We start from the raw sequence: 14,101 nt of genomic DNA on the forward strand, positions 1-14,101 counted from the left end.
TCTCACGGTTCGGACCGTCTCTGAAGATCCATGAGGTCTCATAGGCACCTTTGCCATCTCCTGAGATTGTCCAGGTCATTTCTGGAGCTCAACGAAGCTGCAAATGCTACATTCGCTGCCTTTTGGAATTTTACAGACCATCTCCACAGCTCTATAAGGCTGTACAGGCCATGTTGTCTGCCTAGGGTTGTAGTGGCCATGTCTGTCACTTCTTGACATTATATAGACCACTTCTTCAACTCTATCATCCTACACAGGTCTCGTAGACTGCCTGATGAGGCTTCACAGGCTGCCTTTGCCACCCCAGGGTTGTTCAGACTTCCCTGTGGCTCCATATGGCTGTGCAGCCTACCTCTACCATCCTGGGAGGTTGCATAGGCCACATCTGCAACCCAACAAGACTTCATGGGGTTCTTTTGTCACCTCCCAGGCTTGTGTTGGTCAGTAATGGAATCATCTTAGTCACCAGGGGCCCCCTCTGCCCTTCCCAAGTGTTACAGCCTTTCCTCCAGCTCCATGAGGTCCTACAGGCTGTGTCTGCAGGCACATGAGGTCGTGTCTGCGGGCAAACACATGAGGTCGTGTCTGCAGACTCATGAGGTTGTGAGGGTGCTTCAGAGCTAGTGAGAAGGATATCTATCCTCCAGGTATATATTCAACAAGCCAGTGGATGGACATGCTCTGGCCATCTTCGGGGTGAAGCAGGACTCCCGTCGGATCCCCATCCAAAGCTCCCTGCAGAGGGTGGAGGTGATTGAGACTTACCCCTCTGCTATCTGTCCTCCCCCACCTCCTCTCCCCTCTTTCCCCTTCTCCCACCTCCCTTCCTTTGACTATCCCCTACTTCCCAAGAAACCATCTCCTCTCCTCTCTCCTACTCTGAGAGCAGATCTCTCAAGGCCATGGCCACATCTCCCTCCAGAAGGACACACTGATGGCTGCCTTCCAAGGCTCAGAAGAGGACTTCATTGGGGCCTCAATCTTTGTCAACATCACTGTCTTCTCCTCAGGTGCCATCCTCACCTGGGCCCCCTGGCTAAGCTCACGACCCTGTGTCCTTTTCCAACCCAGGCACTCCACCTATGTGACCTCAGGCCAGCTCCTTAGCAGAGAAATTGGGAAATACCAGAAGGACTGGGAGGAGTCGAAATTGTGTTACCATCTTATCTTGCCTTCACCAAGTGGTGCCTTCCGTACCAGCAGCCCTGCTTCTTCCCCAAGAAACTTAACATCTGCTGCAGATTTCATGGTCCCCATGTCTCTCCAGGGGGTGAGATGGTCCAGACCGAGATCTCTGGGGTGAAGATTGTTCGGAGCCCATACAACATCAAGTTCATCAAGACACCCCAGTATTTCAAGCCGGGGATGCCATTCAGCTTTAGGGTCAGAGTCTGGGTTTACTCCACTCAGGGACTCAGGGCCCCCCTTCCCTGAAACAGACCTTCCCAGGAGACAAAATCCCACACTGGATTCACCTGCCTCCCAGAAATTCATTTGTCTAAGAGTTGAGTCCATCATGTCTCCAGACCTATTCCAGGGTTCCCTCAAGTCGTAACTCAAATCCCCCCAAAGCACAGAGATGGCTCCAGAATTTCTCCAAAGATGGAGGGGGGATGGTTACAGACCACAGTCAGGCTAGAAGGTGGTGCTTAGACATTTATCTTGAGACTGCATTTGCACAGAAAGTGTGCTATTTTTGTATACATTCTTTTGGGATGATTTTGAGATGTCTGGTGGGCATTGTAAAAGCTGGTGACAATCCTACTCCAAGCTTTCCCCAAGCCCTGCATGTCTCCTCCTATGCTTTTCGCCCTCAATCCCCCCCACCCCTACCCACCTGGCACACAAACCCCAGGGCTGCCATATCTGGCTTTACTCTGCAAAACTCTAAGGGGCGCCATTCATTGGCACTAAATGAGTGGTGCTCCTGGTGTCGTTCAGTGCACAACTTGTACAGCTGTACAAAGCAGTCTTATCCAGGCTGCCTTCACAGTTCCCACCTCTTACCTAAGGCCACCCTCAGGCCTGTCCTTGATCTCACACCAGATTCCACCCCAGGTCTTCGTCTCAAATCCTGATGGGTCCCCAGCTTCCAAAGTCCTCGTCAGCTGCACAAATGTGAAAGTACACACCACACCACGTGGTGAGGCTACTCTGGTCATCAACACAGAAGCAAATCTGAAGGAGCTCACTATCCAGGTACCAAACTTACGGGGAAGGGACAGTGGGGCTGGGATTTTGTAAGCTGGAAGAGTTATTGAGGGGTTTACTTGTCCATCACTCTCCCGAGGTGAAAACTGAGGCACCAATCCAGCCAGAGGAGCAGGCTTCAGCCAGTATGACAGCTCGGCCTTACTCAACTCAAGATGAGTCAGGGAACTTCCTGCACATTGATGTGAAGGCATTGAGCACAGAAGTTGGCAGCAACCTCCAACTGAACCTCAACACAAATCGAGATTCTTCTGTCAGTAACAAGATCACTCGCTTCACCATCCTGGTGAGGGGCTGGACTTGCACTGAGCAATTCTTTCTCTGGTACAACCCTGGCAAGCTGAGTTGGTGGGAACCATGTGGGATGGACTCAGACCTAAGGGTGGGCTGAAGCAAAGGGACTATGGGCCTCCTTTTTGGGCTGGGATGGCCTTGGGGAAGGGCTGGTCCTGTCCTTCTCATCCTTAGTCTCCCTTGTCTCCAAGGTCTTGAGTAAGGGTCAGATTGTGCATGCCAAAGAATTAAAAAATCATGGGAGTGTCTTCGCATCCACCATTATTGATGTGACTTCCAAGATGCTGCCCTCCTTCCGCATTCTGGCCTTTTATTTACTGCCCAAGGGGACAGGACAGGACCCTGAACTGGTGGCTGATTCCATTTTGATTGATGTGAATGACAAATGCCAGGAGAAGGTGAGCCTAACTCCTTATAGTTGTACACCACCATCATAATTCTTGGGAGATAGTCTGTACAAATTTAAGGGCTCTCAGCCTGGGGGCAAGGGAGAGGAAGAGGAAGTGATGTGGCATTAAAAGCTCAACCTCAGAGGTGAAGAAGATGCAAGTAAGTGTGCAGAGTTGAGACTGGCCTGGTGGAGTTCCCAGATGCACCATCAGAGCTGCAGGGAGCATGGACTTGAAAGTGGACTTCAGGAAACCCCTTGGTGACCTATGAGCCTCTTTTCCTCACATCTCTCTTTTTCCTTGCTTAGTTGAAGATTGGCTTGCAGAATGAAGCATACGTCCAGCCTATACAACCAAGCAGCTTGGTGGCATTGAAGGTTACAGGTGATGCAGAAGCCACAGTGGGGCTAGTAGCTGTGGACAAGGCTGTCCATATCTTGAACAGCAAGCACAAGTTCACACAGAAGAAGGTAAGAGCATGTGGGCTTTGAGCCAAAAGATTTCCTGGAGATTCTAGCTGGAGCCTCAGTTTCTTCACCTATTAAATGGGTAATATTGGTGATTGCAAAGATTCAAGGAGCCTGTGGATGGCATAGAAGTTGGCAAGTGGTAAGAGCTCAATAAATCGATGATGGTATGAAAATTATTATTTGAACCAGCAGTTACAGTGTACCATTGCACCTTCCCTGGAGGGGTAATACAAGCTCCAAATCCAGGGTCCTCTCTTGACCCTCAGATCTGGGATACGGTAGAGGAACATGACATTGGCTGCACAGCAGGCAGTGGGAAAGACAGACTTGCCGTGTTCAAGGATGCTGGATTGGACATGAAGATGAGCACAGGGATGGACACTTTGGCGAGCACAGGTACAGACTGGGGACAGGAGGAGGGTAGAGGAAGGGAAAGTGCTATCCAGTGGTTAGGCACATGGACTTTGGTGTGAAACAGATGAGCTAAAATCTAGGATGCTGCCACTTACCATAGGTCAGTCATATTTCCTCTCTGATTCTCAATTTATCTGACCATAAAATATACATAGTAATATGTATATGTATAGAAGTAACTCACTGTGTGCTAATTAAGATGCAATTTTAGCCATGTCTATCAGAGATACAAATTAACATTGTCTTAAACAAGGGAGACGTTTATTTCTTGCTCAATAACAGGCCAGAGATTATTCTGGGACTCAGGCTCCTTCAAGCTTATTGCTCTGTTGTATCCCAAGATGGAGGCTTATTAGGACCTCCTGCCAGGCACCAGGACAAAGGGACTTGAGAAGAAGACACTTCTCTCTCATCTTATTGGCCAAAATTCAGTCACACAGCCCATCTAGATGCAAGGGAGGCTGGGAAATGTAGTATTCATTTCTGAGTGATACATTAAAGATGGAGGCTTAAATGCCACAAGCCACAGGGGAGAATGGATATATGGGGACAACTAGGCATATCTTCTTTCAGCTATAAACAGTGAAAACAATAATGATTTTTATTTACTGCAAGCTGGAGCCTGCACTAAGTACTTTTATATGCATGATCTCACAGATAGAAGTATGATTATTCCATTTTACGCAGCTGAAGAAATTGAAACCCAGAGAGGTTAAGTGACTTGCTGAAGACTGCACAGCTTTTAAGTGTCAAAACTTGAATGTGAAGAGGCTATGAGATAAAATGAGGTGATGCATATGAAGCACTGGGTAGGCAGTAAGCACCCAGTAAGTATCAAGAATGTGGATAACAATCTTGACTTATCCTCTCATTCTTCACTCTGACTCCCAGACTGGCACTGCCCACCAAGCCCCTCTCCCAGCCATCGCCGCCGCCGCTCCTTGAAGAGGTTGGAGACCAAGAGGAAAGCAGGTTAGTACTAAAGCTGGATGTGGCCCTCTTGGCTCCCTGCTGCTGCTGCTGCTGCTGCTGCTAAGTTGCTTCAGTCGTGTCCGACTCTGTGCGACCCCATAGACGGCAGCCTACCAGGCTCCCCCGTCCCTGGGGTTCTCCAGGCAAGAACACTGGAGTGGGTTGCCATTTCCTTCTCCAATGCATGAAAGTGAAAAGTGAAAGTGAAGTCACTCAGTCGTGTCCGACTCTTCACGACCCCATGGGCTGCAGCCTACCAGGCTCCTCTGTCCATGGGAGTTTCCAGACAAGAGTACTGGAGTGGGTTGCCATTGCCCTACCAGGGCTTAGAACAGAAAACTGAAACCACTCTAGATACTCCAATGAGGAGAGGAGTGACTTAATGATGGAAGTTTAGTGCTTTGAAATTCATTAGCTGAGCTTTGGAAATGAAGTTGGAAAGGTGTTTGCTGGGACTCAAGGTCATGCCACTGGAGATCCTGCAATGCACAAAATCTCAGGAAATTGCTGTCAATATCCCTTGGGAAGCTGATGGGTCAATAATGAAACACAGAATTATGCCTGCTACAGAAACAGATGGTAGCCCACCTATCAACTACCACTGATGGTAGGGAAAATGGTCCCCACCTCTCTTCCACCTTCCAAATCCTATACAAGAGCGTCTGAAAAGTGAAAGTGAAATGGAATTCTCCAGGCAAGAATACTGGAGTGAGTAGCCATTACCTTCTCCAGGGGATCTTCCCAACTCAGAGATCAAACCCCGGTCTCCAGCATTGCAGGCAGATCTTTTACCATCTGAGCCACCAGGAAAGCCCACACAGGAGTTTCTAGATGGCAGGATCTCGTTCCATCCAGCACCCTAGCAGCAAGGGAGTCTGGAAATGTAGTTTTTAGATGTCTAGAGTCTGTGATACTGAAAGGGGAAAAGGATAACATGTAGACGAAGACCAGGGTGTGGTGAATCAAGAAGTCTAGAGCTGAAGGAAGATGGGAGGTAAAACTAGGTGTTTTTAGAAGATGGATTCTATGAATATTAGACTTTTCAGTCTCTTTGAGCAGTGCTAATTACTTTGTGGGTTTAAATAAAGGGGAAATAAGTGAAGTCTAATAAAAATTTAGGTAAAACGCTATCTAATTTCAATATCAAAAATTCTGCTAACCTTCATGGAAAAGTACATATTATAAACTGTTGTTATATTTATGATAACAATCAGTCATATTACTTAACTATAGATGTGCTAATCACGTTATATGGTAGATGGCAAGATTTTTAAACTGCTGTAATATTTTAATCTTTAAGTGCACTCCTTCAGTTGGCTAATTTAGAAGCCTTTCAATTTGGCATCATACTCAACAGCAAGTTTTGTGTTTTCATTTTTTAAAAATACACAGTAAAACCAAGAGTCAAAATTGCATCTTTTTAAGGCTTATTTATTTACTTTTGGTTGTGCTGGGTCTTCGTTACTGCAGGCAGCTTTCTCTAGTTGCAGAGAGCAGGGGCCAAGCTCTAGTTGCCATGCGCAGGCTTCTCACTGAGGTGGCTTCTCTTGTTGTGGAGCACAAGCTCCAGGGCACAGGCCTAGTAGTTGAGGTGCACGGTCTTAGTTGCCCTGTGGCTTGTGAAATCTTCCCAGATCAGGGATCAAACTTGTGTCCCCTGCATTGACGGGCAGATTCCTAGTCACTGCACCACCAGGGGAGTCCCAAAATTACATCTTTAATAAATAAACATGGCATTGCCAATCCCCGTCCAAAAGCAAGGAGGAAGAGCAATGCTTCTGAGCTCTGTGACCCTAGGCCAGTGAATTGATCTCTCTGTGCTCAACTTCCTCATTAGAACACATCACAAGGGAAGGGTTCAATGTGAAGCTTCAGGGGAAAGATATAGCAAAGCTCTAGGGACAGCATTTCCAGAGATGTGGCTAAACAGAGGTCGAGTGTCATGGTGCTTAGGTGGATGGGTCCCTGCTTCCTCAGGTCCCTCCCAGCCCTTCCTCTGTCCCTCTAACTCTGGCCTGCAGTGAACAAGTTCAAGACAGAGCTGGAGCAGAAGTGCTGTGAGGCTGGGCTCCGGGAGAACCCAGTGGGGCTGTCATGTAAGGAGAGGATCCAGCATGTCCGCCATGGACCAGTCTGCATCACTGCCTTCCTGAGCTGCTGCCAGCTGTCTGAGACCCTGACTCGGGAGGCCCGAGAGGAACAGCTGCTTCTGGGGACAAGTGAGGGGGCCATGGCAGGAGGCACAGGGTTGGGAGGGCTCCACTGAGGGGGTGTGGAGTGCGATGGAGGGTTGGAGTGGGAGGACCCCACTGAAGGGTCTGCTGGGTCATGGGAGATGTGCAGAGGAGACCCTGCCCGGCATCTGCCCCCTGCAGCGGATGAAGATGATGATTTAGATGACTTCTTCCCGGAGGACGAGCCTGTCCGGAGCGTGTTCCCTGAAAGTTGGTTCTGGAAGACCATTACTCTGCCAAAAACCACACAAGGGTAGGATTATGACCCTCATGTCAGCCTCTGGTCCCTGGCCCTTCCATGCATTATCAGGGGATGTGGAGTCTTCCCAGACCAGGGATCGAACCTGTATCCCCTGCTTAGGCAGGCAGATTCCTAACCACTGCACTACCAGGGAAGTCCCAAGACTGCGTCTTTAATAAGTAAACATGGCATTGCCCATCCCTCTCCGAAAGAAAGGAGGAAGAGAAACAGAAGCAGCAGCAGCAGCATAAATTCCACTCCCAACTCTGCCGCTCGTGAGCTGTGTGACCCTGGGCCAGTGTATTGACCTCTTTGTAGCTCAACTTCTCTGCAAGTTGAATGCTTCTAAATTAGCTAACTGAAGGAATGCACTTAAAGATTAAAAAATATAACAATTTAACCATCTTATTGTCTACCACATAACATGATTAGAACAGCTATAGGTCAGTAATATAACTTGATTGTTGCCGTAAATGAAACTGTTCATATTATGTACTTTTTTCAGGGCCAATGCTCCCGGGGTGATACTGAGCTCTCAGAATCGTCCCATGCCTTCCTGGATGGGGATAAAGATCCCAGTGGGTTCCCCTCCCAAATCATGGCCCTCTAAGGAAAATGTCTCTAATTGGGTGACTCACTGACCCGTCCATAGTGATGTTAAGCCCAAGACAGTGACCCTCAAATCAGAGGCTCTGTCTAGGCAGCACAGACTCATCATGTCCCTTCCATCCACCCCCTGGGGCTTCCTGCAGCATCTCCCACTACACCACCCACGTGACCGTGCCTGATTCCATCACCACATGGCAGTTCGTGGCTGTCAGCATCAAGACTGGACAAGGTGACCCCACAAGCCCAGTGCTGAGGAAACAGGAGAACAATGGCCCTGACCAGCCCCCCACCCCCACTCCCAGGACAGTTGGCCTTTGCTTGACCGCGAGTGCTCTCCTGGTTCTAGGTCTTTGCGTCTCAGATCCCTTTGAGCTGACAGTTATGAAACCCTTCTTTGTGGATCTTAAGTTGCCCTTCTCCGTGATCAGGAACGAGCAAGTCCAGATCCAAGCTGTGCTGTACAATTTCTTGCAGCAGTCAGTCAAGGTGAAGCCCCCAGACTTCCCCCTGTCCCTTCAAACATATCTGTTGGTGTGTTTTATGAAAAGGGATGGAGTGTGTCCATTTACCGAAGGGGCCACTGAAGTGGCAGCCTTTTTGCGAAAGCATCTAAGACATTTTCTCATTTAAGCCTCACAATAGCCCCAGGAGATGGATGCTCTGGCCATTCTCAGTTTAGAGATAATTGCTTCCTGAGGTTACACCGCACCCAAGAGACAGAAGCCTGGCATGCTGCAGTCCATGGGGTCACAAAGAGTCGAACACTTAGAGACTGAACATCAACAACAAGTGAAAGAAGGGGTGTGAACCCAGGCAGGGTCTTTACTCTCAACCACTATGCTACGTTGTCACGTACTCAGGATTCTCAGGATGGAGGCAGGGAGGAGACTGTGACTTTAGGGTCCTGGGCCTCCTCAGGCAATCAAGATCCCCTAACCGTGCCCTCTGCCGCAGGTCCGAGTAGAGTTCCCTCACAAGGAGTCATTATGCAGTGCAGCAAAGCCAGATGCCCCTTCCCGCCGGATAGTGGCCGTGCCCCCCTTCTCCTCCAAGGTGGTGCCCTTCGTGCTCCTTCCACTTGAAATAGGCAAAGTGGATGTGGAGGTCAAGGCCAGAGGCTCTGTGGTCCAGGACCACGTGAGGAAGACACTCCTGGTCCAGGTAATGGGCACTCCCCAGCCCTTCCTGCCCATGTAGACAGTGGGGTGTCTACACGTGGGGCTCCAGGCTGTGTGATCGTGGGAGGGGGTGGTGGTTCCAAGATCAACAAACAGGCAGAAGTGAGGGGCATGACAATGATTTAAAAGTTCAATCACAAAGCCCCCCACTTTGGGACTTTGGAGTCAGGCTTGGGTTCAAAACTTGTGTCTGCTGTGTGACCTTGGGCAACTTACTTAACTTCTCTGAGCCTCATTTGCAGGAAGAATAATCCTCATAGCCATGAGTGATCAGAGAGCTGTGAACATTACACACAACCAGTGCCTGACCCATCAGTAATAATATTTTATTTACTTGACAAACACGTGTTTAATACTTAGGATATAGCACTTTGAAAATATTAACTCATTGAGCCTTCAGAACAACTCTGTGAGGTAGGAATTATTATCCTCTCCCTTTTATGGATGAGAAAAGTGAGGCACAGGGGGAAGAAGTATTTTGTCCAAAGTCGTGCAGCAAAAGAGCTGGGATTTGAACCTAGTTATCTGGGCTCCAGAGTCTCTGGTCTTTTTTGTTTGTTTGTTTGTTTGGGCTGTGCTGGATCTTTGTTGCTGCTGGTCGGCTTTCTCTAGTTGAAGCAAGTAGGGTTACTCTATTTGTGGTGCATGGCCTTCTCATTGTGGTGGCTTCTCCTGGTGCAGAGCACTGGCTCTAGGGTTCAGTGCCAGCACTCTAGGGTCCAGCTCTAGGCTCAGTAGTTGTGGTCCATAGACTTAGTTGCCTCAAAGCATATGGAATTTTCCCAGACCAGGGATTGAACCCATGTCCCCTGCATTAGCAGGAGGAGTCTTAACCATTGGACCACCAGGAAAGACTGAGTCTGCTCTTTATGGCTAAGCAAGACTTCCTCTTACCGTCATTATGAATGTCATTATGACTATTGTTTTTAACCTGCTTCTTCATTGCATCCTACAGGCAGGGGGTCAGATTGAGCAAATATCCCAAAGCTTCCTCCTGAACCCCCAAGGTTTGTGGGGTTTTCATGAGGCTTGTGGGATCCTGGGGCCATGCTCTGGTGTAGGGAAGGTCTGAAATGAGGGGGTCTGGCTAAGTGGGCAGTCTGAGCTTCTCCCAAAGTCTACACACCCTGACCTCCCCAGTCCCAGAGCCCACTCATCACACAAGGCTGTGCCTGCTCAGGTCAGACCAAGACGCAGCTGGTGCCAAAACAAGAATTCTTGAACAAGATCCCCAACACAGAGGCGGACGTGTTTGTCAGCGTCCAAGGTACCTAGGAAACAGAGCTGGCTCCTGTGGGGGCTGGGGTAGGGGGTGGGGGTGTGTGCCGGCTCCTCCAGAGTCCGCCTGGGCACAGAGTGATGGGGGAGACCTGGTGCTTAGACTCTGCCCACCTGACAGGTGACATCCTTGGCGAGACCATCCTGGGGACCCTGACACCCAGTGAAACATGGCGGCTGCTGAGGATCCCGTCTGGCTGCCCCGAGCAGACGCTGAGCTCCCTGACACCCGTGGTCATACTGACGCGTTACCTGGATTCCACAGGCCAGTGGAACAAGGTTGGGGTGGAGCTCAGGGAGCAGGTGATGAAGAACCTTGCCAGAGGTGAGAGCGGGTCTCCTCCTGGGACCTTGATGAGGGTGTCTGAGTCTCTCAGGCAGAGTGCCAAGGTACCCTTGGAGCTGAAGGAGGCCCCCACTCGACCCTCCCAGACAATAGCATCCAAATTCTGACTCCCAGGGGACTTCCCTGGTGCACCAGTAGTTAAGACTCCACACTTCCAGTGCAGGGGGCATGGGTTGGCTCCTTGATTACAAGTGTGTGTGTGGTGTGCATGCTCAGTCGTTCAGTCATGTCCGACTCTTTTGCAACCCTATGGACTATAGTCTGCCAGCCTCCTCTGTCCATGGGATTCTCCAGACAAGAATACCGGAGTGGGTTGCCACGGCCTCCTCCAGGGGATCTTCCTAACCCAGGGTTCAAAACTGCATCTCTTGCATCTCCTGCCCTGGCAGGCAACTTCTTTACCACTGAGCTACCTGGGAAGCCCTGGATCCCTGGATAGGGAACTAAGATTTTGCATGCCCTGTGGCACAGCCAAAAAATAAAATTCTCAAACTCTGACTTCTCTCCCAGTTGACAGCCTGATTGATACCAAGTTCCCCAGGTGGCCTCCAACTATGACTGACCCCCAGGTTATTCCTTCACCCTGACCCCTCTCCCAGGCTACACGTCTCATAACAGACACCATGATTTACCCTAAAGCAGCAACTTCCCAGGTTATGTTATATTTAGACACTGTCCCAGGCTTTAGCCAGTCAGTTCCACGTCCTGGGCTACATTCCCAGGGAACTCCCAGGTAGAAAACTCCAGAATAATCCCAGGTGGTGGCTTCCTGGTTACACCTGAATGATAACACTTTCCCAAGTTACATCCAAACCCCCCAGGTAACAACCAGAGATACACGCCCTGCTTACACCCAGACAGAGACCCTCAAGCATGTCAGGATGGCCAAGTGGTCTAAGGCACCAGACTCAAGTTTCTACTTCCCCAGACAGAAACCCTCAAGTTAGTTTGGACACTTACCCCTCCTCTCCCTGGTTACACTCAGACACCAACCCTCCATCCACATGCTCTGGATGGTGCTCCATCCAGCTAACACCCAGACGCTATCATCCCATGTTAAACCCAAACAGTAAACCTGAACTTCCCTGTGGACCCAGTGGCTAAGACTCTACGCTCCTGATGCAGGGGTCCAGGTTCCATCCCTAGTCAGGGAACTAGATTCTTCATGCCACGATGAAAGATCCTGCTTGCCTACAATAAGGACTGAAGATCCCACATGCTAAGATTAAGACCCAGTGCAGCCAAGTAAATAATTAAACACACACACACACACACAGAGAGAGAAAACCTCCAGATAACCTTCAAATAATACCCAAGCAGCAATGCTCAGAATCCAACAGAGACTACACCCAGACTACACCCTGGAGTGACCCCTTCTGACTACTACTGACACCTTTAGATTACAGCCAAGAAACAGCCCCCGAGAAAACACCTAGGTCATGGCCCCTCAGGGTTTCCTGCTGGCTCAGTGGTAAAGAATCTGCCTGCAATGCAGGAGATGCTGGTTCATCCCTGGGTCAGAAAGATCCCCTGGGGAAGGGAATGGCAACCCACTCCAGTATTTTTGCCGGGAGAATCCCATGGATGGAGGAGCCTGGCAGGCTGCAGTCCATGGGGTCCCAGAAGAGTCAGACATGACTAAGCGGCTAAATAATAATGGCCCCTCAGAATATGCCCTTTTCTGAGTTTTACCTTCCACGATCCTTGGTAGCAGTAATTCCCCATCACACCCTTCCCCAGAGGACCCAACAGCACTTCCAGTTTATTCCCATATACAACTGTCCCCTGGATCCCACGGTCACACTTGGCCATGACCATCATTTACACCTGGGCCCTTCAGGCCCCTCCGTTCTGCACCTGCACAAGTCACCGCCTCTGGGTTCCATCAATATGCAAAGCACCCCTAAGTCTCACCCACACCCTGCTCCCCAGATTCGGCCTGGTAACTGACCCCTCCCTTGACAACCACACCCAAACACCAACTCTCCCTGTAAATTTCCCATCCACCTATTTCCCCAGGGTACAGCCGGATGTTGACCCACCGGAGTGAAGATGGCAGCTACCACACCAGCAAGGGAAACCCAGGAAGCACCTGGTAAGGATGAGGACACTGGTAGGAGGGGCCAGCCTGGGGCTTGGGGACCCCAGGAGCACCCCCACTGTGGGATCTTGGGGCAGGCAGGCTGTGGGGCCAGTGGTGTTCCAAGTTGCTATGGTGTCTGGCATAGACTTCTCCACAGAGTAGAAGCCCCTCTCCTAGAATGCCTTGGTCAACGTTGCCAGCCATCACCCACCCGTCTCCCTCCCAACAGGCTCACGAGTTACGTATTCCGGGTCTATGCCTTGGCCTACCCCACCATGACAATCAGCGCGCTCAGTCTTGATTCTGTCTGCAACATCGCCAACTGGATCATCACCCACAGACAGCGGACGCATGGGAACTTTGTGGAGGAAAGCCCTGTGGTCATGTGGTCTATGCAGGTACCCACCATCCCCCTAGCTGAGCCGTTCAAATAAAACCCCAGGGCTCTGCATACAGGGAGGGCATGTCAGCCCCCTGGGGTGTTCACAGGTAGAATGAGAATAGGAAAGGGCTGAGGCCCAGCACCCAGCATCACATCTCCCTGCTCTGGACTATCCTGGACTCTATTACAATGTGGGGAGGTAGGGTACATCCAGGACCCATCCCCACCTCAACCCTACTTCAACGAGTTGCCAGTCCTGGCCCACCTTTCTCTGCGTCTGAGTCCTCCCTGTTCCCCCAGTCAATACACCCATCCCCTACCAAGTATACCTCCATACCAGCCTCCAGAAACAGCTTTTAAAGTGGGAGGTGTGAAATTCTGGAAGGCTTCATGAGGAGAGGATGGGCTTCCCAGGTGGCTCAGTGATAAAGAATTCACCTGCCAATGCAGGGGATATCAGAGATGTGGGTTTCATCCCTGGTTTGGGAAGATCCCCTGGAGGAGGAAATGGCAACCGACTCCAGTATTCTTGCCTCCAGAATCCCATGGACAGAGGAACCTGGTGGGCTACAATTTATGGGGTTGCAAAGAGTCGGACATGACTGAGTGACCAAGTGCATGCACTCTGATATTTATACAGACCTGGGGAGGTTAGGGAACAAGTCCCAGTGGATAACTAAGGCCAGAGTGTTCCAAGCAGAGGAAGCAGCAATGTGCAAAGGTCCTGAGGCTGCAATGTGTCCAACATGTTTGAGGAACAGTGAGGAGGCCAGTGTGTCTGGAACAGAGTGAGCAAGGGGAGAGGGGGAGAAGGTGAGAGGAGGGAGGTGGTGGAACAGATTGTGCAGGGCCTTCTGGGCCAAAGGGAGGACTTGAGTTTTTCCCCTGAGTGAAGGTAGGAGCCACAGAAGATTCTGAGCAGAGGATGGATGCAAACTGATCCAAGAGTTCATAGGCTTCATTGGCCACTCTGGGAAGAAGGAGCTGTGGGCTATGTATT

General features: G+C 50.2%; 1 protein-coding gene across 2 annotated transcripts in view; it reads left to right on the forward strand.

Moving 5' to 3' along the window:
- The window catches only part of LOC133250634 (complement C3-like), a 35,049-nt gene that overhangs the window by 3,863 nt on the left and 17,085 nt on the right, over nt 1-14,101 (forward strand). For both annotated transcript variants that reach the window (XM_061422076.1, XM_061422077.1), the window contains exons 8-26: nt 648-750; nt 890-1,010; nt 1,268-1,383; nt 2,059-2,199; nt 2,291-2,497; nt 2,697-2,903; nt 3,203-3,364; nt 3,631-3,760; nt 4,670-4,750; nt 6,772-6,969; nt 7,126-7,237; nt 7,978-8,063; nt 8,181-8,320; nt 8,789-8,995; nt 9,968-10,019; nt 10,193-10,279; nt 10,412-10,615; nt 12,656-12,731; nt 12,949-13,117. In XM_061422076.1, the coding sequence (XP_061278060.1) occupies nt 648-750; nt 890-1,010; nt 1,268-1,383; nt 2,059-2,199; nt 2,291-2,497; nt 2,697-2,903; nt 3,203-3,364; nt 3,631-3,760; nt 4,670-4,750; nt 6,772-6,969; nt 7,126-7,237; nt 7,978-8,063; nt 8,181-8,320; nt 8,789-8,995; nt 9,968-10,019; nt 10,193-10,279; nt 10,412-10,615; nt 12,656-12,731; nt 12,949-13,117 (2,599 nt within the window). The remainder of the gene's footprint in view (nt 1-647; nt 751-889; nt 1,011-1,267; nt 1,384-2,058; nt 2,200-2,290; nt 2,498-2,696; nt 2,904-3,202; nt 3,365-3,630; nt 3,761-4,669; nt 4,751-6,771; nt 6,970-7,125; nt 7,238-7,977; nt 8,064-8,180; nt 8,321-8,788; nt 8,996-9,967; nt 10,020-10,192; nt 10,280-10,411; nt 10,616-12,655; nt 12,732-12,948; nt 13,118-14,101) is intronic.

This window comes from Bos javanicus, chromosome 7, assembly GCF_032452875.1.
Source record: "Bos javanicus breed banteng chromosome 7, ARS-OSU_banteng_1.0, whole genome shotgun sequence".
In the NCBI taxonomy this organism is placed as follows: domain Eukaryota; kingdom Metazoa; phylum Chordata; class Mammalia; order Artiodactyla; family Bovidae; genus Bos; species Bos javanicus.